The 23025-nt window shown below is 41.5% G+C and overlaps 1 protein-coding gene across 1 annotated transcript in view; it reads left to right on the forward strand.

The window, feature by feature from the left end:
• Positions 1–23025, forward strand: part of T265_15483 (hypothetical protein) — a gene marked incomplete at both ends in the record, with an annotated part of 73075 nt that overhangs the window by 47474 nt on the left and 2576 nt on the right. The window contains one exon of the mRNA XM_009178330.1: positions 13097–13193. Coding sequence (XP_009176594.1) covers positions 13097–13193 — 97 coding nt within the window. The remainder of the gene's footprint in view (positions 1–13096; positions 13194–23025) is intronic.

The raw sequence follows: 23025 nt of genomic DNA on the forward strand, positions 1-23025 counted from the left end.
AAAATGTTGCGTTTTGTTGAATATACGCACAAAGCAGAAGGCACTAAATTGTTGTCAGTTTATGCGGTTTGTTTAAAATAATATCTTTTTTGGAATTTCTCCCGCAAGTTCAAAAATAATATTTGTGCTTAATGGCTTCCGATGTGGCGTCATATGTGGTTTCTGGTAAACTTAATACTGTGACCCTTATTTTTCTTCAACATGATCGTGGGGTTTCTGAATATCTGCACAATCCGCTTCCGGGTGATTGAGGGCTGAGAAAAGAGAAGTCGGCAAATTGCAGGGCCATGGTGAACTATCAAGCGCTTCCGCGGAAAGTGTGACTTTTTGTGAAAATTTCGGTCGGAAGTTCCTTACCACTCAGGACGCATAAAATCATCGCTGGCTTTTCCAGATGGCAGTGGATCGCGTTGTTTCGACTTCTCTTTGATGGGTTAAATGTAGGCAGAATCCACGAGACAAACAGTTTTGTTGTGTTTCGTTTGGGAGGCACGCGATATTCCGACTATTGCAAGAGCTTTTTATCTTCATGATCACGAATGGCATGATAAATGGGCATCCGGTGATGTATGCCCCTATGCGTAAACCGTTGTGTGACCGAACCTATCCGACATTGAAACCGCTGAAGCTCCATCTCAGTTTGTCAGCTGCTTACCCCGCTGTGATATTTTTCTAAAAAAATGCACAACTCTATCTTCAGACAGACAGGACACGGCATTTCTACGTATAACGGAAACAGCAAGCAGGCACATAACTTACACCCTCCTATATCTTCCTCGGCACCTTTAGGACAATAAAGTTTCCAAGTTTAATGAGACATGCGTTGAACATTTTTTCACATCGGTGTACGCACAAATATACATTAGAAAACAGAACAAAAAATCCTCAGCATTGGAACCGGTGTGTTCATAATCTTTGAATTTGAGGTTCTGCCCTTCAGGACCAAATCAAACGCGGCAGATTGGATAACTGGAAAGCATGAGTCCAACGAGCACAGTGATTCGAATCGTCAGTGATTCGTTCGATGATTTTTAGTGAAATGTGTCCAAACATATACCCAAGTACCAAGATACCCAAGTTTCTATACAACTCTACAGGCAATGAGGCACATAATGCTAGTGATGGCGGTCGACTTCTGCTGTCAATGTTTGAAATACGATGGTTATTTGCGGTTCCACGCAGCTTGTGACATGTTACATATTGCCTATTATTTGGCTTCCTTCACGATAATCGTTCACAGGTTTGCAATTGGACAAGGTGTTGCTTCTATACCAAGAGAGACAAGTCTGTATATTCCTCGTGCTCTTCAAATTTTTTCACGGTCAGTAACGTATGAATATGTAAGAACGATTATTCACTAGTAGTGTATGATTAAATAAACCCGACTATTTACCAGCCTCGCATTTCAGGACGAATTTCATAGGTTTAATCGAGGAGAACCTCCACTATTCTTTTTCTTTTCTGCAGACGTACGCTATATTCATTTGCTTTTGTAGAGTGGGGATATTAGGATCTCGTCTGACTTTGGCTGAATGTTTTCTGAAGCACGCATTGAGAACATAATAGGAGCACAAGTAGGGCGGCCCAACTAATTGGTGATTTTAATGGCAACGATATTCATTCCCGGATGAAGGTCTTTCGACAATCCATTAGTGGTCAGGCATGACTAACCCGTTGGAACGAATCACACAAGTTGATGACCCGGCGTGGATGCCAGATATGGAATGCATTGAAGCACGAGCGGGCGACTTGACAGGCCTCTTTGCCAGTATTGTAACTCGTAGTGAAATACTTGTAGAAACATAGCCTATTCACGATATATACCAGTGCCCCAAACTATAAAACAGCGGACACTTCATAATCCTTCCTTGACCCTCACATTTCAAGGTATTTGGGGGCTTCCACATTTTGCATTCTGAACAATACGCGCAACAGTCCGGTCTTGAATGTATGCTGCACTCTCTGTCTCCGTCTAAGTGCTCGCTCTCTTTTGAAGAATTTGTGGAGGAAATGTGGTGGTGCATTTGACCCCTGGTGTGTCGCATTATTCGTCATCAAATTCACTCCGGCTGAGGGGAATGACAGAAGCTGGAAGAAGTGCTCGCTCTCTTTTGAAGAATTTGTGAAGGAAATGTGATGGTGCCTTTGACCTCTGGTGTGTCGCATTATTCGTAATCAAATTCACTCCGGCCGAGGGGAACGACAGGAGCTGGAATGCTATATGATTTTTTCACCAACATGGAAACCAAGATTGCGCCATGCCAGCATTGTAAGCCACTAACATGAATCTCCAGTAGACGGAAATTATCGGTTATCCGAGAGGCACTCATCGAAAAGAACATACTCTAGCCATGCACTACCAGCTATCTGAGCCGATAACTCAAATGATTGTGACGGAGGCGGTGGCTGAGAAACAAATCTGAAGCGCTTGTTTGGGGACATGATGTTACACCAGTCATTTTAGTTGGACGCATATCCAAAGTGATGACTGGTTGATTATTCATTGGTCGCCGGCTGGAGTCCATCAATGAGGGTAAAAGGCAAAACATTTTTACGAGACAGACAGGACACGACAATTAGATATGCAGCCAAAAATGCCACTCGGTACATAATTTACTAACTCTCATAACTTCCTCGGAACCTTTAAGACAATAAAACGTTCAACTGCAATGACTCATGCATGGGCCATTTTGCCACATCAATATATATATATATATATTAATGAACAGATTAGAAACCCCCAGCGAGGAAAACGGTGCATTGATGAGCTGTGCTGAAGTTCAGACCCGATCCTGCTAGAACAGAGCAAACGCTGCACATTGGGGAACTGAATAGCATGAGTCCAACAAGCACAATGTTTCGAATCGTTCCTCATTACTTTGATGTTTTCGATGAATTGCGACCAAAGCTGGATATAAATAGTAAAATACTGAAGTTTATCCACATCTTCTCACGCAATATCAGTAACTGTTCCCATATACTTGTCACCGCGAATGTTGATCGGCAAAGCTGGATATAAATAGTAAAATACTGAGGTTTATCCTCATCTTCTCAAGCAATATCAGTAACTGTTCCCATATGCTTGTCACTGCGAATGTTGATCGGCTACTGAGAGCCAATGGCTCTGTTGCGCCCGGTGGCCAACAACAGAGCGTATGTTGTCGCCTGTATTAGTCGTTAGTGCTTATTCGAGGCAGGTGACGTTCGAGAAAGAAAGCATTATGTCTTTGCTAAATATTGAAAGAAATTGAACCGGGAAGCTATGAGGCATCCGGGTTCGGACGTCGAAGGATGCATTTATGTCCCTCCTCGCTATTATGGCATTTGCGCTTAAGTCATATCAGTATTGAAAGAAATTGAACCGGGAAGCTATGATGCATCCGGGTTCGGACGTCAAAGGATGAATTTATGTCCTTCCTCGCTATTACGGCATTTGCGCTTAAGTCATATCAGCATTGTACCAAATCGCTATGTATATTTGATGCCTCGATGCAGCGTTTAACCAGAAGATGTTTGTAGCACAATCGGACACATAAGACGGGCGTTAAATATTGCAGGGTTTTAGAATGAATCCGTTTGTGAACTTGCTTTCAATACTTTAGACTCGCAATAGTAGATTTGGAATAGCATTTGGTCTGAGCGCATCGAACTAATTCGACGGGACGAGAATCGACTGTGAGAATGCAACCGAGGATATCACTGCAAGAGTAAACGCAGTCTCTATTCTGCCTAAGCAGTAGAATAGAGCTTCTAAAATGTAGACAGCTCGCAGGCAATGACCGAAGTTGATATATTGGTGAAAGGATGAATGCGCAATTTCGCCCCAGGGAAAAGCAGCCCAGATCCTTCAATCTCCTGCAAAATTCAGAACATTTAACTACTTCGCCTAACTCCGATTCTAGATAAGCGAATTCTGAATAGTATCAATATTATTCGTTGAAACCGTCCCAATAAAATCCTGGGGTTTCTTTAGACCGTTTAAATTGATTAAATGGAGCAAGATTTCAACATCATGAAGAACAATTGTGGGATTCCAGAAAACCATGTTGGTGATACAATCGATGGTGTTGCAATCGATGCTGTAGGTGTACTGCATTTATTCCAAACAGGCTAGAAATTTAGGCATGTTTTTCATAGTCTCGCAGGGTTTGACACATTAAACACTACTCTGAAAAACCGCCGTGAGTGAAGAAAGAGTTCCACGCCAAAAGGTTGTACAAAGCAAGAGGCACGCAAACTGCTGTCAGTCTATGAGGTTTGTCTAATTAGCACCGTTCCCAGATTTCTCTCGGAAGTCCAGAATTGAAGTGGGTGTTCAATGGCCTCACAAGTAGCGTCATCTGTTCTTTTTGATAAATTTGAGACTGTAACTTATATTTATCTTGAACACAGACGTTAGGGTTCTAAATAGCTGTACAATCCGCTTGCGGTTCGTGTATGGCTAACAAAAAAGAAGTTAAGCATTTGCACTGCCCAGCTGAATTATGGAACGCCCCTCGGGAATAGCGACGGTTTCTGGACAATTAGGTCGGAAGATCTGATCGGGAATAGCGACGGTTTCTGGACAATTCGGTCGGAAGATCTTTACCACCGAGGGTGCACACAACGACCGCCGGGTTACAGATGGCAGCGAACAGCGTTGATTCATCTTTTCTAGGATGGGTTGAATGTAGGCGGAATCCCGTGACAAACACTTTCGGTACGTTTCGTTTGGTAAGCACGCGATATTCATTGCGCAGACAAAAATTTTTATAAATTCGTCATCACCGATGGCACGGTAAATACGCGTCCGGCTATGTATCCCTCTGTGGATTGTAAGCAGTTTCCCCAATGCGTAAACCGTTGTGTAAACGAACCTGGCCGATATTGGAACCGCTGAAGTTCCCTCTCAGTTTGTCAGCTGCCCGCCTCGGTGTGATATTTAAAAGCCTAACTTGTTGCCTTGGCATTTTAGGACGTCAGTAGCTCAATGAACGCTTCACGGAGGGAAGAGCTAATTCGAAGCTATTTCCCGGTGGAGATGGATGGGCAAACTTCAGCCTGATAGGCCTGATCAGCTGTTCAGTGTGGCTACTCAGCTACTCAGCGTGGAACCACTGTCATTTGATAATAATATGCATCGAATACGTTCAGCTAGGTGCCAGGTATAAGAAACACCAAGGCACTCCTGAGGTATTCCGCAAGTTATAACGAAACAATCCGGTTGTCAGAGACGAAATTTTCACGAACTTTCCGGCAACGCTAAACACAGGTTCCACAACTCTTGGTTGGATAAGCAATTACCGAGCAACGATTATTTATAGGATCGTCGACCCCGCTAATGTTGCGTCAACAAGTGCCATATAGATTTTAGATAGTTTAGGGAACGCTTTCAGCTGTACAACTACCGAAATTTCCTTCCATTACAGGTGATTCACCTTTTACCGCATCTATGATTTCTTATTACATTAGGCAACATATTTACAGTCTGTGGTGGCTATTGACCTCGAAGATTCACTTACCTCGACAAATCACTAATGCAAATAGTTTGCGTAATATTTCGATATTGACATCTTACACCAGTATGCGCAGTTCTGAGAACGTCGCTGATTTCGAGAGATACATTTCATTGTGCGAATATTGAGATATGTCACTTGTGTTGCGGTAACCGTAGGAGCTTACCAGTGTTGTACGCAAATATCGTGAATGTTCGCTTATCCGAGAGGCCCTTATCGTAGACAACATATATCGAGCCATGCACTACCAGCCATCTGAGGCGATAACTCGAATCAATTTGATATAGGGGGTGGCTAATAATCTAATCTGAAGCGCTTGTTTGGGTGTATCACGTTATATGCATATCCAATGTGATCGCTGTTTGAGTAAGCGTTGACTGCGGGCTAGAGTTGATAAATGAGAATAAAATGCACAAGTTCTTCGAGACAGTCAGAGCACGACAAGTCGATATATAACGGAAAATGTAGCCAGGCACAAAACTTACCGTTTCCCACGGCTCCCTCGGAATCTTTAAGGCGATAAAACGTTGAAATGCAGTGGAACATGCATTGAACATTTTAGTCACTAGGGTGTATGTAAGTGCATAAAAATACACTAGAATTTCCACAGCTCGGAAAGCGGTGCGTTGATGAGCTTCTCTGAAGCTGAGGCTCAGCCTCCACTAGCGAGCGCAGCACAATCGTGAACCGACTATCGTGAGTACAAAAACCGCATTGTTTCGATTCATTCATGATTCGTTTGATGTTTTTGATGGAAGGTGTTCAAACATGGATATAAGTAATAAAATACTTATGCTTATCCCCAACTTCCCGAGGACTTTACAAGAAATTGCATGTGATGGTGGTTGACTGCTGCCGTCAGCGCCTTACCTACGATGGTATTTTGTGGTCCAATGAAGCTCGTTACATATTGCCTATTATTTAACTTCCTCGTCGATATTCGTGTACGGGATTGTAAACCAAGCTGAACAAGTATTGCCATTTATTATAGAGCTTGCCTTATACCAGAGGAAATTAGTTCGGCTCGTCCCAAAATAATGATGACAACCAATTATCAGGTGCCTTCTGCCTCCGATATTTTCCTATCACTTGTGGGCATCAGCCCTATCAAAATCGTAACAATGAGGAAGTGAAACCCACGCTGAATGGATTGCAGATATCCTCACATTGTTATCTTGATGTCATTTACCAATCGGAGCATGTAGTTGTAACCATTACCTGGACCAGCTTTCCGAATAATCCCACAATGACTGCGTACATTTGGCTTATCGTTTGAGAACATGTATGGCAATTGCAGCGCATTCCCGCTTCTTGTGGCTTGAAGCAAATCAGGACCCACAGGAAAATATGCCCTTTATGGATTGTAATACATTCAGCTGACACCTGTACGAACATAGTGCTGTTACTTTGACAAAGTACATCGGAACTCCTATTGAGGTAATCTGTTGCAAACATCCTTTGAGTGAGTCAGGGACTAGTTCATGTTAGCTTTTATGAGCAAAATTTTCCAAATGCTATTCCTCAAAAGTCGTCCACAGTATGATCGCTATTTTCATTTATCGATGAGGTTCTGGATACCTTCCTTTATGCCAAATTAATAAAGTCAAACATTTTGACCGCACCTAACAGGCTGATGCGTTGCTGTGCACCACACAGCATGTAGACACGACAAATCTGAATACTATTCCTGTTGTTCAAATTTTTGACAGTAAATAATGATTTACCAGCCTAGCCTTCAAACGTTTGATCGCAGATAACCTTTATTATATTCTTGCTTATCATCAGATGTACACTGTAATTAATAACTTTTGTCGTATGCGGATATTTGGATATCCTCTGACGTTAGCTGGGTGTTTTCCCAAGGAGGCACTGAGAACATATCACGAGCATAATTGGGGAGGCGCAAACAGTTGATTTCAATGTTGACGATGTTCATTCCCGAACATCGTTCAATGCACAGTTCTTCGGAAATGAAGCATGACAAACACTTTTGGGCACTCGCACCGCATGACGATCACGGCGTTAGACCTCGGCGTGGATGCCGTATGCGGAAAGCAATCAACCAAGAGTTTTCGACTTCACAAAACCTTTTGCCAGTATTAGCTCTTTCCTTTGTAGTGAAGGGATTGTGAAAAGATAGATTATCCACTGCATCTAAGAATCACTCAACCTCTACGAAGCGGACACCTCAAAATAATTCTTCTTCATCAACAAGGGAAACAGCGTTGCGCTATCCATAGGTGACCTGCGCGTACCACCCATTGACGTTCGTTCACTTTCATAACTAGGGACGATTCAGGCGATCACATGCACCATTCTTCTTCTCACCGTGTCTTTAGTAAACAATTTGCAAACCTCGCATGATCTTAGATCTCTGAATTGACCGGGAAGGCGGATGTGAAAGAAGCCGTTGAGAACGTGCAAAACGCAACGTACTATCAGGTCTCCTGTGCTAAGCAGCAAGAATTCTGGCAAACAGCCTGTAAACCACTGCGACCCATCTAACCTGCAGACGGCATATGGAATGGTTTACGGAAATCGATCAAGCAAATATCACTCGGGAAGTGAAATACTACAAGACTCTTTACTACAAGTCTTGACTAAACCTTGAGCAAATTGGTCGATCGCGGGGTTTTTGAGTTCTTATTATTGAGGAGCTAATTTTGCGCAGCGATGATAATCTGCCAGCCACCCTAATTAACTCTTCTTTCTAGGCGTTCTTCCTGTGTGGAAAAGGGCTTTAGTATCTGAACTTAGTACTTTCATCGATGGTTCCTAAGGTCATCTGGAGTTTGGAATTATTGATCCGTCCAGAATCTCTACATACTTGATTATTCAAAATTCCATACAAGTGGGTGAAGGCGGCCAGCAAGTTGCTTACGGTGCTGTGCAGAAATCGATTCACTTATCTCATACCAGTCGGTGATATTTAATATTTCGTAAAACGAACCGTACTGTCACTTGTACACAGGAATATGGTTGAAAGTTGCAGCGACTGATATGTCAGTTTTATGATTGACGGCACATTATGAAAGGGTTTCCATTGTGTGATGTGGAACTATGTTTTCTATTGCACCGTATCAACACCCAAGTGAAATTTCATGATCGATCTCGGAAAAAGGCAACTGCCATTAGCGTGCTTATTGAGTTTACTGACAACCAACCCTACTTGATTCACCTCACCAACAAGCGCAGTAGATGAAAAAATGTTCTCCTTGGAAATTCTTATTCTTTTTGGAGAAGGAATATCCGTCGATCGACTGTGGAACCCCTCTGCGGAGGCCACGAATTGGAACAGAATTTCGGAATTACAATCACAGGTTTACCCGTTGGAATTTTTTGAACATATATTTGTCTCATCGCAAATCAACTTCAGTGTTTTTAAATCCAAGCTTCTCAAATTACCAGAGCACAATAAAATTCCAAGTTTCTTGCGAAAGCAATTTCGGATCAATTTAGAAACATCGAGAGGGGGGGGCTTGTTCTACAAGAAGTGCACTGTGGCTAAGTGTTTCACAACTTAAGTTACGCTACTTGCTCTCGTAAAATGAGAAAACATCCAGCTGGCGCTCAATGCCGCTGATAGCCTCGAAGAATGAAAATTGTGAAGAAGAGGACGCCTAAATGTGGTAGCCCCTCAAAATACAACAAAGTTTTCAAACTTACCCGGTGTGGCGGAACATATGACTGAATAGAAAATGGGTTGTCTGATTGTGATATTTGATGATGTATCTCGCTAACTTGACTCCCCCTAGGCTTGTTTTGCTAACAAAATCTGAGACAAAATACCTGTTGTCTCTCACTCACCCAAATTCTTGTCATCAAGTAGAGGAATGGAGAAGACAATTGTAAGCAAAATGTTCATCATTATTCTTCAGTACAATGCTCTTCTGACAATCTTAGCCACTTATAACAAGAACATGGTACTAAAAATCTGCCTACAAATGCATTTTGACGGTGTGCTGCGTGTATTCCAATTAGCCATTCTGGCGGTTGTTGCTGGCCGATGTTGCTTTTGGGTCTGCTGAGTAACCGAAAAATAACACACGCGCTGCATGGCGCGTGACTTGGTGCAACCTAGCTGGCTCGATCGAAAGACAGATCATTGGCCCCTATTGAGTTCTCGGTACGGTCAATTATTTTTGACACTGCAGGCGATATAGATTTATTCACGAGGTCCTACTATGGACAAAAATCAGAATTTGAACGTAGCGTACATTTTAAGCGAAACCAGCTTAGCAAATAGGTGGCACATGATCTCTTCAAAGAACTCCATTTATCCTATTACAGCGAAAAAGGTAACGTCACAGTTTATCCTTAATGTGACACGAGTTGATATAATATCGACCGTTGTTATGCTGCAAATGAAATATTCCCTGCTAAACCGCGTAATTTTTCAGTTTGTTAATCCTCAGATGAAAACGCCTATATCTAATGCATTTTGTTTTACCGTGCGAGTTTTCGGATATAATACATGTTTCGTATCGAAACATATGGTTCAATGAAATATCTCAGCCAATTTGGCGAAATATGTAATTCGCTCAGGTTACTGCTTGGTTGCTCGTGACTTCACTTCATCCCATGGAACAAACTTCGATCCGTGGCAACTGTCGCAGGTAAATTTGCGTCAATAATGCATGACAAAATCAAAAGATGCTAAGCAAATCTTTGAAGAAAGCGAATTATTTTCATGACCATGAATAAAAGAAACCATGATCAAGTGCCCGATGATGGAAATGGAAGTGGATGAATTTATCATGCAGCATGACTGCAAGTTGTCCTATTATGGCCATCACATTTAAGACGAAAAATCATGCGTGAACCACCATTCAGTTCACAACAAACTTGGTTTCGTGATGGTTTTGAGCGTGGTTCTACATGGCACGGATTATTTACCACAAAGGTTTTTGCCCAAATCATTTGATTTTTTGCGTTTGTGACACCTCAAAAAGGCTAAAAAGCTTTTGTTTGCCGTGATTTAGTGTGTAATTTTTCATACGGCGCGCCTTTCTCTCTCACTAAGTCATTCCGCTTTGCGCAGCTTTCCCTTCAATGGAGGCACTTCATCCACGAACGCAGAGCCATGCGGGGAAAATAAACTAGTGACCACTTAATCAACATGAAGTATGACAAATCCGGCGGTGATCGAACGTAATGATAAGCGATTCACTATATTTGCATAATACAACCGGCCGAACATTCAGGAATTATTTTCCATACTGTAGTAGGGTCATTCATCAGTTCCATTCTCTGCCAGTATGCCATGAATGAGTGCCAGTACTTCATTTTAAATATCAGTTAGTTCATGACGTTCAAAGGACGGAATTCGGCGCAAATCTGCTTAAAATAAACTGTGAAGGTTGACATGAGAGTGGGTTTTAATATTTTTTCGAACTAACCCACGAAACCTCGCCCGTTATCGAGCATAACCGAGTGAGACTCTACCACTCAGCTACGAACTGTGCTGTACAAGTAACGATTGTTGCAAATACACATACGGACACCACTGAGTTGTACGTATAAGCGCAAAGACTCATTCGATTAAGCGAAGCTTCATCAGCAATGATCTACCAATAATAGACTAGTGAATCAGTAGACAAAGACAAATTTCAAAGGTTGGAACAAGGCGCCAGGCAATTTTTTCGAAATTCATTATTCCAACTACGATTTCATAAGGCCATTTTCCACAGTGACACATGCAAAAGGTCAAAAAAGTTGGTTGTTGATTAAATGGGTATCGAACTTAAAGTCTAAAGGTGTTCCCCTTGACAACCTTAATGGATCATGTTCATTTGGTATACACTTATCAACGTATCAACCCCCAGAAAATGGCTGATTCTGGTTCTTTTTTGCAGAAATTTTCAAGAAGAAGCCAATGGTTTTTTAACCCTCTTTCCGATTTTTGCAGTATTGATGCGGTTTGCACATTAATTTGTCACCATCGTTGAACCGCGTTGTATTCATCATTATTTCGCAATCATTCATAAACTTAATGCATCCAATTGGATTCCCGCCAGATGTATCCATCTATTTTTGTCAATCTGACAGCAAGGACAGTTAACTCCAGGCACTGTTTTTACACTTTTGAACGGCATTTTCTGCGCAGCTGAGATTTGTTCATTTGGACCTGAGGCCATCAAATTCGGCTTTTTAAAAACTTGGTTTAGCGGCATATGCGATCCAGTGGATAGACTTGCGAAATATCAGAAATTTCAAACTTCCGAAAGTAAGAATGTCCTGAAATCAGTAAATTCATTAAAAATTCTACCAAGTTGTGAGCTTTCGTGAATAAACATACTGAAAAAGTACCCTTACCCGAAATTTACAATAACTGGTCACGAAACGAAGAAGGGTATGCGATTCACCCAAAACGATTCAGACTGAAAAGGCGAACGAATGACGTTTGTTCAGTTTTGAACAGTGATGGGAGATTAGGAACAACACTGAAGCAACTGAACAAGAAACCAGTTTTTATACGATAAGAATTAACAGACTTGAGCCACCTGGATTCGTATTTTACAGGCTTGAAGCGCTGGGATAAATTGTAAGAGGTTCAAATAAATGAGTCAATTCGCCGAAAGACTACTAGTCGCACAAAGCTGGTGGTCTGCCCACTACACATGATGTCATTTACTGCGATGTACAGGCGGTGGGTCCAAACCAAACGGGTTAGTATTTGAATGTGTAGTTCAAAAGTTTGTGCTGACGAGTAGTTCGTTCCGTAGCTTACTACTTACTGCCGTCTAGATATATAATACCGGTTTTCGGCTTATTTGACCTGATGCGGCGAGTGAGATAAGAGCTTTTCTAAGGGGCATCGGCCGCGTTCAATCGAGAATAGACATTTTGCATAGAAGCTTATGATGGGGCCCAGAATGCGAGTCATAACCTTCTTTGATTGTTTCTGCGTTTCGTAAACTATGGCAGATTGATCCGCAATTCTCTTCCGTTGCACACAGTTTGCGAATTGGCAAAGTTGAAAGCACCCGCAAAGTTTAAGCGAAACTGGTCACGCTTTAGGAGTCAAAGCTAAACGCCTTTCACCTAAAACTTTCAAGAATCCTTGCACTCTGTCTACAATGAGATGAGCAGGCTTAAATGATTCAGCACGTTGTTGGTCAGAACAGGACGAAAATAGATAAACGTACACTGATGACGTTGATCGGAATATCGCTTCTAGTTCAGTCGAGGCTTGAGTGCCTGCCTAACGGTATCAGAATAACTATCCATGAAGTGACTAATGCCTGATTTTTGTGACTGGAAACTATGAATAGAGCACTGTTCCTTTCGTTGCGGTTTACGCGCACGAACGGACCATAAACAGCGGCACACACTTTGTCAACTTAAAGGAATGAAGAAGGTATCAACAAAAAGCATAATCTGCACCATATGGGATTGTTTTGCTTGTTCTCATAAGTGGCTCTTCACGTACTGTGCAGCTGTGCAACTGTAAATGTTTGATATGCCTATTTTGCAAATACGCATCACCGATTCGATGCGGTCTGATAAGAGAACTGCATAATTTGGCAGATATTTTCCTCGACTTCAGTCTAAATAGCTGGATCTCCAACTGACTATCCCGTTGCTGTGGATGTTTTCAGGATATGTGTTCCAGAATATTTATTCCGACTAGATCAGTTGCGTAGTGTGGTCACTTCTGGTAATTTAACTCCTTCCGTACCCATGTTTGAACGAAAAGTGAGTTGTAACTCATCGTAATAATGCAACACATATTTTGTATTTTCGAAATGCCTGTGAAAAGTAAGAGATCAACTTCACACAACTTGAGAACCTTAAACAACCTTCATGAAATATATAATAAGGGGAGATTATTGGCCCCAATTTTAATGGTGGCCCAACCGGAAGGTGGTCACAAAATGGCCACGTGGCACCCAAAACCTGGTTGGGTGACGACGCACACTGCTAACTAATCGTTTTTCTTCAAGTGCTTAATTTCTGAAGCGGCCAGTTCGGAATGACGAGCTTGGACCACTTGAAACAACCTACGGTTTGTTTAGCTTGTGCCCACAGAATCAAAAAATAAATTCATTTTCGGCAACTTAAATTCATCACTTGATCTTCCCGCGTAGGTTTTCGGCGACAAAATACTCCGGATTCTGATAACAGACGATGCTAGAAATGAATCAAGGCGTAGACGGTTAATATTCTGATAGATTTTATAGCGGTGTCGAGGTATTAGTGAGAATTTGGGTGGCAAGGAGAAACATCGCCGTTCTTCAAGTTCATTGCGTCGATAGAAATCCGGCACTAGTCACTTGATCGCGTGCGAAACATCCCTAATTTTATTGTTAGTCATATTCATGACATGCTTTTGCGTTTATTTTTAACAGTGCGAAAAATTCTATCTCTGTAAGGGTACGAATCTCCGGGCAAGCATGTTTCATTTAGGTTGCAGTCAGTGACCTATATTGAAAGCAAGTACATCACAAATTACATCGAAAAAATGATGTAAGCGTGCATGTCAAAACCATAACTTTTGTGCTTAAAAAATATTACACTTTCAGGTTTGAAATTTGCACGAGTCGGAATTTTAGTTTAGAATTTCACTGTCGAATATTTTTACATTGCTTCTTTCCATCACTTGTGAACAGTGATGTTCTACACGTATCATTTCAAGAGGAAACTATGTTAAGTATCCAAAGTGAAACACGACAGGCAAATCAATGAACCAATATTCGAAAAAGTAAAGCCCCCGTTTCTAGCACTACTAAACTCTCATCTATTTTACGTCCGCATAACTGCCCTTGGGGTTATTTGTGCTTCCACGAAATATGCTTCAGGAAGTTCAACATTGAGCTGGAATTATTTATATCTTGAAGTTGTGACTGTCTGGAACTACAAGAGTCCCAGTACTGCGATTAACTTTCTTGAGTTTTTTTTCTAAAATTTTTATCATCTGCGTTAGACTGCCATGGAAACCGTGAGATTGCTAAGTGTCTACATTATTGCATGTATTCGGGTGTCACGCCTGTGATTTGTTACACTTTTCATGTCAGAATGTGCTATTTATTACATGTCACTGTCAGGATAATATGTTCGATCACGTCCTATAACTGTGATGTTTTCTCCAAGTAAAGAGTATGAGAAAGACATGTCAGCATGCAACAAAATCCTGGATTGCGGATAGGTTTCCCTTCAAAACGGGTTAACTGGGTTGAAGTGCTGATAATTTCGCTTGAAGTTTCAAGTAGTATCGGTTGTTGAAAAATAGAAGGGTGAGGTAATTTTGAGTCTCACCCCACATGAAATATTTTGTCACTGTCGCGTCCGTCAATGGATTCTGGCATATAACGCATAGACTAGGTGTCATGATAAACCAACAGTCGGGCTGGTCCTAATTCGCCTTCAGTGAATGTGCTTTAATCAGAGCAATAAGCGACTGAGTTGAAATGCTTGAGGATTGCTACTAACACAGAATCTATAGGAATTTTACTAGGAATTTTACTGTCAAAACCTTCCTTTTAAGTGAATGTCCTCACGTGCAGTATTCAAAGGATTGCTCATGGTCCTGTGAAATAGTTCCGTGATTTACACCAAATGAAAAAGTAACCCCCCAGTTCCCGTGGATTGACAAAATGTCCTGTTCACGTTATTTTATCAACCTGTTTCAAATGGTTGTTTTTCACCAATATCGTGGAGCCATCTATATTTTGATTGTAATAACACTGACTTTCATATTCGGGCGTTTACCTGGAAATTCCTTTACTAGATTAATTTTCTCCACTAAATTAAAAAAGGCGTTTATTCGAGCTGGATGGTCATGGTTTTTTAGAGGGACGCAAACAAAAAAAAGGTTGCAAAAACGCCATTTGAATATGTAGTTCTTAATCAATTTTTTTCCGGATTTCAGCGTATTCAAAAAGCATAAGCACAATGCTCTGCAGTTTTGCTGTGAATTTTTTGTCAGTTATGTATATGATTATCGGAATCAATTTTATAAACAAACGCACAATACTGGCTCAAGAATGCTCACCAATGTGTGTTATTCAATATATACATACATATATATATATACATATACGTATATACATATATATATATATATATATATATATATATATATATATATATATATATATATATATATATATATTATATATATATATATATTTACAGTGAATGCGCCGTTTGAATTTTGAATAAACGTTTCTGGTGCTTACTGTATAGTAGTTATCATTAAAGTTTGGTGCCACAGATGTCTATATCCTGTGTCATAGAAGTCACCTGTACCATTCCTTTTTCTGGTCGCGGCAGCGAAATGTCTAATCGTGCGTTACTATATTTAGGCTAAGGCATAAAAATCTAACATCTGCCAGGTATTGTAGATTCTCGCTGAATGTACTAGTATACAGTCATAAAAATGCTGTAGTTGACCCGATGTGTAAGCGAATATAGCTGGTGAAGTTCTGCATTTTGCCTGTTTATAAAGTTCTGCTTGTATCGTACCGTGCACTTCAAATTTACTCAGTGTTACAAATAGACGAATAGAATTGATATTTCCTATGGCTACCAACATACGTCGTTAAGAACCTGATTCGGTTGACGGTGATTCGGACCCACCCTCTGAGCCTGGACCACTACTGTCAAGACTTTGGGAAAATTGCTATATGCCAAAGCTTTTGGTATATTCAGATTGTTAGAAATTCAGCTACCAACAGGTTGTTATACCTCAATGACCTATTATTTGTAAGGCCCGGTTTGTTTCTTCCCTTTGGTGAAATACCGCATATTCATGATCTATCAAGTCATTATAAAACATTTACCGTTCAAACATGCGCACTGTAAAAATGTTTGTCCGATTTTTGGCTCAGAGAAGACGGTTATTTTCGCAATTCATGACACATGAAAAAACTTTAACAATGAACTTGATACGTGCAGTAGAAAACTCCAGGAACCTTGAGTACACAAACATCGTGAATGGAAAATAATTCTTTTGAACCACTTCCGCATCATTATCGATTGTACTTACAATTGTTTTCCATGAGAAGCTGAAGAGACACAACTATTTTGTACCTATGTGTGACTCATGACAGTCCCACTGTCGTGGGCTCAGGACACCTGGAACAAGGGAGAACAATCGTTAGCAGACAAGGGACAGCGAATCGGTTTCGTGAAACGGTGAAACATGAACCGGTGTTCTCTGATCAGAGAGGACATATTGTAGGAGTGCGTATTTAAGAATATTTAGCCGAGGATCAATTTGTTTTGCAGCTGTGTCTTTGTAGTTTCATGTAAGAATGATACAGTCTTTGAAATCGTTCCATCATGTTTGAACTTATCCAACGAGAATAATGCAGGTGAATACCAGTACGACAGGATATTTTGTGCAGAAGCCACGCTATAGTGCCATGAATCCGTCGTATGATTCCTAAGCGGCTTTGTAATCTACGGTAAAATAGTCCACACCATTTGGTTTACACATAAAAATTACACCTTGCATTTACAGGTGAGCACTATTTACGCCGGCACGAATGGGAATTTGATTTTACGCTGGTTCAGCTACAAGGCCAAGGTTGACGACAGGAGCGATACATCAGGATATTTAGCAGAAAATCATGTTGTTTGTGGCCGGGGTGTTTGGAAACGAAGGATAATGGATATACTCCAGATTGATTTTCCTAGTGTGCGCGACATGCTAGTTTCCTTATTGGATCTTCTCAACGAAGTTCAAATTAACTCAACCATAATTTTCAAGGGAGCGTTTGTTGCACATGTACTTAGTAACTGTAATAATTTCGAGCGCGCCATTTCTTCGTTGGGTTTAGCCAGCTTGTGTGCTTCAGCAGCAAGTTGGTTGAAACCGGATGAAAAGTATATGTAGGCACACCGAGGACCTGGGTTAAAGACACAGTCAGCACGTATGACCCCGTGACGTGGATCCCGTAATCGAAGGATGAACGATGCTATATCCTGACTAAGCGTGACCTGATCACACTGCTCATCAGCCGCTTGTGGCAGAACGGTGTGCAAACTACTAGGCGAATGGTCGCAAGTTCGAGACTTTCCGGAGTTCCGTGCGATGCACAGTGCGAAATAACTGAACAACGTTTCACGATTTTTCAGAGTTGATTCGCTTCACTTATAGAACGAAGACTACAAAAATCGTAAACCGCTACCCGCTGACAGCAAACGTTGATCAGAATTTCTCTCCTTGTTTTGTCATTGAGCGGCAATCCTAGTCATCGTGCCATCTAACGATTGATGGAGTGACTGGAGCTTTGTGTTTGTTACCGGCCACTATGAGATATAGGAACATCCGTTAGGCCGCGCTTTACGCTTGTTTAACGGCCTCAAGCAGAGCTACGTGAATTGTTAACTTGGAAGAATATAAAGGTATCCACCAGAAAGTTGTCTAAATGTTTAACATGTAAGAATGCTTTGCTTGTCAGGATTTGCGATGCATCATACGTGATTTCTGGTGAGTTTGTGCAGCTCACTGATTATTCAGCACGCTCATACCTGGTAAAAAACTGGAGTTAGTCGCATCATCGTCTGATGGCCTTCGTTTAGTGCACATTAAAGCCGCTCCAGCTAAATAAACGAATTCCGCCCACCGGCTTACTGTTTGATACACGATGCGTTGTCTAGGTGCCATGCACGCTCGCATTTGTTAGAGATTCTTGCTAACTTGTCTGCCTTGGCGCAAGTTCACTTTGACAAGGGCTGTGTGTATGTTTTACCCGAAACAGCATGGAAGAAGGCAGTTTTACACTGAGTAACGAAGCTCAGACTGCCTGAATATTTTTCTGTGGGTTGCACTTGTATAATTTTCCCCCTCATATTTGGTTACTCTTTAAGCAGCTTGAATAATGGTTTACTGAAGACGATAATCATCATGCCATAAAGTTTTTATTGCATTAAAGCAAATACATCATGGGTGTTCACACATTTTACCGGTAAAAAGCAACAAGAAAAACATCAGGACAACGGGCAACACGTTGAAAATTTGCACCGGGTCGATACGCCAGTTAGTGTAAATATATCGTGACAGAACAAACTACAATCTTAGGCCATTCAGTTCTTACCCTACATAACTGTGTTCTTTTCGTTGGTTCGAATCACTGTCAGCGTTGCGCAATCTTTACGCTAGGGGAACACCAATTAGCGAACAATGTTGCCTTTCACCAAGCAATGTATTAAATCGCAACACGGATATAGCTGCTAAAGTTCAAAGAATTCTAGTGTTTTTGGTGAGTTGTAAGAACGAGTGCGGAAACAAGCCGAGCGGATACAACAAAATGCGTTTCATAGGGGATGACACGCTGTAAAATAATCTTTCAGCATCGATCTATTGTGTTCAACTTTTAGTCACACTTTAGTCAGATCGCTTGAATTATATCAAATAAGAGTACATTTGGGGGATATAGTCGAATATTCTTGTATCCAGATACCTAGTCTGAAATAAAATCGCTTTAGAGGAATTTAATGTGTTGTTTAGAATTTCACTATCGAGATAATTTACATAGTTTTTCTTCCTTTTTCAAATAGTAACATTTGGTTCGTACACTGTGGGTGTCTTGGCCCTATTTCAAGCATGACAAACATGAACATCTGGCAAATTATATTCGAAGGGATAATTCCCTCTGTCTCTGTTCATGTGTAGGCCTCTATAAAATCTGCTTCGCGCACATCAACCATGATAAAAGACTTCTTATTTACGACCTGTTTCACTCGGGAACCGCAAAATACACATAAACGTCGTTTGATATTCCCGGATTTTAATTTTCTTCCACTGTAAAGGACTGCCGTAGAAACCGAGCACTTGCAAGGCGTTTACGTTTGTTCATCTAAACGGAGGTCACACCAGTACATTCTTCAATGATTTTTGGCGCAGAATGGACGATCATCTGTAGGCCCTTATCTGAACAATGTGGCTCAATATGGTGAAAACCATGAAAGGCAAATGCGTGCGTGTAACGAAGCTGGATTACAGGTAACTTTCCCCGCTAATCAGACGCTTACGTGAACTGGAATGCCCATTTAATTTCCATGGAATAGTGGACTCTGAGAAGCTGATGTGTTCAAATTTTTTCATCTCAGATGAAATTTCGGGACGCTTAAACGCGGTGTCCTATTCAACCAGCAGGCGATCAGCGGAACAAGCCATTGAGTTGCACTGAATAGTGATTTTATCAAACGCGGAAGGCTTCTGCACCGTGCTTGTGCAACTCGAATGATGTACTCTCGGGCTGCAAGTGAAGAATGTGAGAATCTTTTCAAAATACAAAACATTTATTGTAGGACTTCAGGAAAACATAACGACACGAGAGTTTGGCTCTCGTTTATTAAGTAGCCACACTAAGAGACAGTCATAGTGTGATCACGCGGTGTCCATACACTTGTCCATAGTCTTCTTCCAGAAGATTTTAGTGCGGAACAACCATTTACCATCGAGTGTTTATTTGGTGAAACCACCAGTCCGCGATGGCGGGCTAAAATTACTTAAAACAACTTACAGTTTATTTCATTCGTCCCTCATGATCGAACCATGTTCTTGATTTCGGATCCCCTTATGATGCGATTCAAGAAGTGATTCGATAATGTGCTGATAATATCCTGAGTTATATCTACGCTAGTAAAAAACTATTAGCAAACATTTAAGCAGCACGAGCAGAAGCCTCTATTGATGGAGGCCACCGTGCGGATAGTAATTTCACGCAGTTCACTTGAGCGTTCATCAAATATCTGGTTCTTTGTATATGCGGAACGCCCGACGTCAGAAATTCGGATCAGCATAATGGCATCAACCGCATAGTTGCAGGAGCTGGTGGGCAAATGTGGAACACTTGGAGACTCTTTAGAAGAAATGAGCCAGACGTCGTTATTATATAAACATATGGGTTTTCCTCCAAATCACAAGCGTTAACTCTATTCCTATAACCAGTGGATAATCACAAGATGAAGCGTTCTTTGTCACGCTGAGACAGATTTGAGCAACGTTTCATACGAAAATATCGCGAAAATCGCTCCCATAATACTGTCTTAACCTAACGCTCATTCCATATAGGTGGGTAACCAAAATGTTTTCGGTCTAGGGTGGATAGCTTATTGATAGCTACACGTATTCTCTATTTTTCACCTCCAGTTCTAACAAACGTCAACGTGGCTGAGTAGAAAATTACTTACTCACAAGAAACTTTACTGTTATTGTTATCGAAACAAACCCTACAGGCCGATGGGCGTCTTAAGTAATTTATTTAAATCTGTACATTAACATCAGTTTTAGCGCAAAGCAGAACTGTCCTTCTGAAACTTCAATTCGCTGAGCATAATGTACGAAATACGTGCTCAGAGAACCAGTTTGTCAACTACAAAGCGCACATTTGCATACGTATGCACACGTTTATCTAACGTGTACTACGTTGGGAAGTCGGGGACCAGTTTACAGGGTCATCGACCTAAAAAGTGACGAAAGTAATCCGTTAGCCCCGACGCCTCCCTTGTCAAAGCTCAAGCGTGCATCTGGGCCGTTCGCTAAATAATCTGATAAAAAGTTAGAGGCATTGGTACATCGTGATGTCGCGTCTTAGTAAGATTGTTGGCACTTATTCGGGTACAGAACCGCCTGGAAACAACTGAGACTACGCGTCCACCACTCAACCACTATTCAACCTGTTGCAGCCGAGGGGCTATCACATGCTACATGTCGAAACGCGGTACCTGGTGTCCGTGTCACTTCAAAGCCTGATCGAGGTAGGCGACACTCAAATCTGGCTGCCAAGAAGAGTTATTTTCACCGATGTAGATGTTACTTTAATTACGTCATCACCAACTTCATGCATGTGTGTACGGTCTACACCAAATTTCCGGTTGTCCCGATTGTTCATGTGCATTTTCAAGGTTTTCTCTCTTCGCGTGTCGCTTTCAAACGTGATGGAAAGTAGCATGAGTCTGCTGTGTGCATTCATGTTTTGTTGACAGGTATGCTAGGCCTGGTTACTGACGCTATTAGCCAAAAACGAAGGAGTCTGTGAACAGGTGGGAGTGGAATCGATATCAAAACGGTGTCCTGGACCCGACAGGCAAATGACGATAAATTCAGAAGCCATTCTTCTGAAGACCGACCGCAAAAAATATTGAGCGGGAATAGAAAAAATAGAGTAAAATTGGTAGACTTTGTACACATGAGCACGCTTATTTCTGTACCAATATCACCAACATCACAAAATCAATCCAGCTTCAGTTCACCTGGAGCATATAGCTAAAGGATCTCCGGGGGTTGTGCTCACTTGATTCACTTTCGTTTGTTTGTCTGCTGGATTGCTTGCGCGTTTGGCAAACCTCTGATTTTTGGTGATATTTTATGGTGGATATAGAGCAAACCTTATAAGGAGGGTACACCTTCGAACAAATATCTGGTTCCCCTAACGAACAGGGTCAACGTTGATTGCCTGAAAGTAATGAAAAACACGTGGATTATTTTGAACTCATATCTGCGATTCAGGTAAGCCGCACCGTTATATGCACAGTGAATACTACCTTAACAATTATTACTGTGCAATGAAGTACACCACGCTTTTGACGCCGATGGTACCAACAAACAGGCGTTTAGTAAGTTTCCTCAGTTTTTCTTAAAGCAGCATAGCTGAAATTCTCAGGTCTGGTTTCTCCAAATCTCTTAACGTTGATGAAAAAATCAGTCCTTACTAGGTAGCAAGCGAAATGGAACGCTGCCATGAACATTTAGCTGCATAGCGTTGCCCTAAACTTTTGCTTATGTATTTAGAGATGTTGTTGGAAGGGACTACAGTGGGCAGCATGAATCGCCAGGAATGGGTGCGCTAAATCTGTATCAGATGCGGTGCTGCATACAAATGTTAGTCACCTGTGTTACCCGAGAAAAAACTGTATGTTTATGAAGGTGCAGCTGCCCGTTGAACGTCATTAGATGAAATTTTGAATTGCAACTTTTCAATAAACAAGGCTTGTGAGATCTGCCTGGCAACCTACTCAATGTTCAGGTCCTGTGGAGCTGTCATGCATTTCACGAGTTTGTGCGTAAGCCGGCATCCATCGACTCACGCATTAAGTCCTGTTATATCTGCTGATTCGCCAATCTGTGGTATCCGCTGCTGACCCGCTCCATTGCCTGGTGCTGGAGAAAAATAGCTCACCGAAGGGAACACAACAGCTATATTTCAAACAAGCTAGTGCGAGAGCGTGAGTGAGTGCGAGTGCGCAAAGTACAACTTTCTCAGACTATTTATTGGAAGGACACTGTCTGAACTTGTTTCAGTGCTGGCTTTGGTACGAGGCTGCGAGGCGCTGCATATTGCGGGGCGTTGTCTAACTTTGATCAACGCTGATCCTCGCTGGCCGGGTTTGATACAGGGCTGTGAAGCGCTATATATTTAGGGAGCGTTACCTATCTGGTCAACATCTACCGGAGCTGAGAGTCTCGGTAGATTTCGGGCACTCAGTGGTTACTTTCAGGAAGCTGACCTTCCTGATAGGTTCAGTATTTCTCCGCTTACCATAAGCTAGAGAGTTGCCCAAATTTTCAAACTGG

The sequence above is a fragment of the Opisthorchis viverrini genome (assembly GCF_000715545.1).
Source record: "Opisthorchis viverrini unplaced genomic scaffold opera_v5_540, whole genome shotgun sequence".
Lineage (NCBI taxonomy): Eukaryota > Metazoa > Platyhelminthes > Trematoda > Opisthorchiida > Opisthorchiidae > Opisthorchis > Opisthorchis viverrini.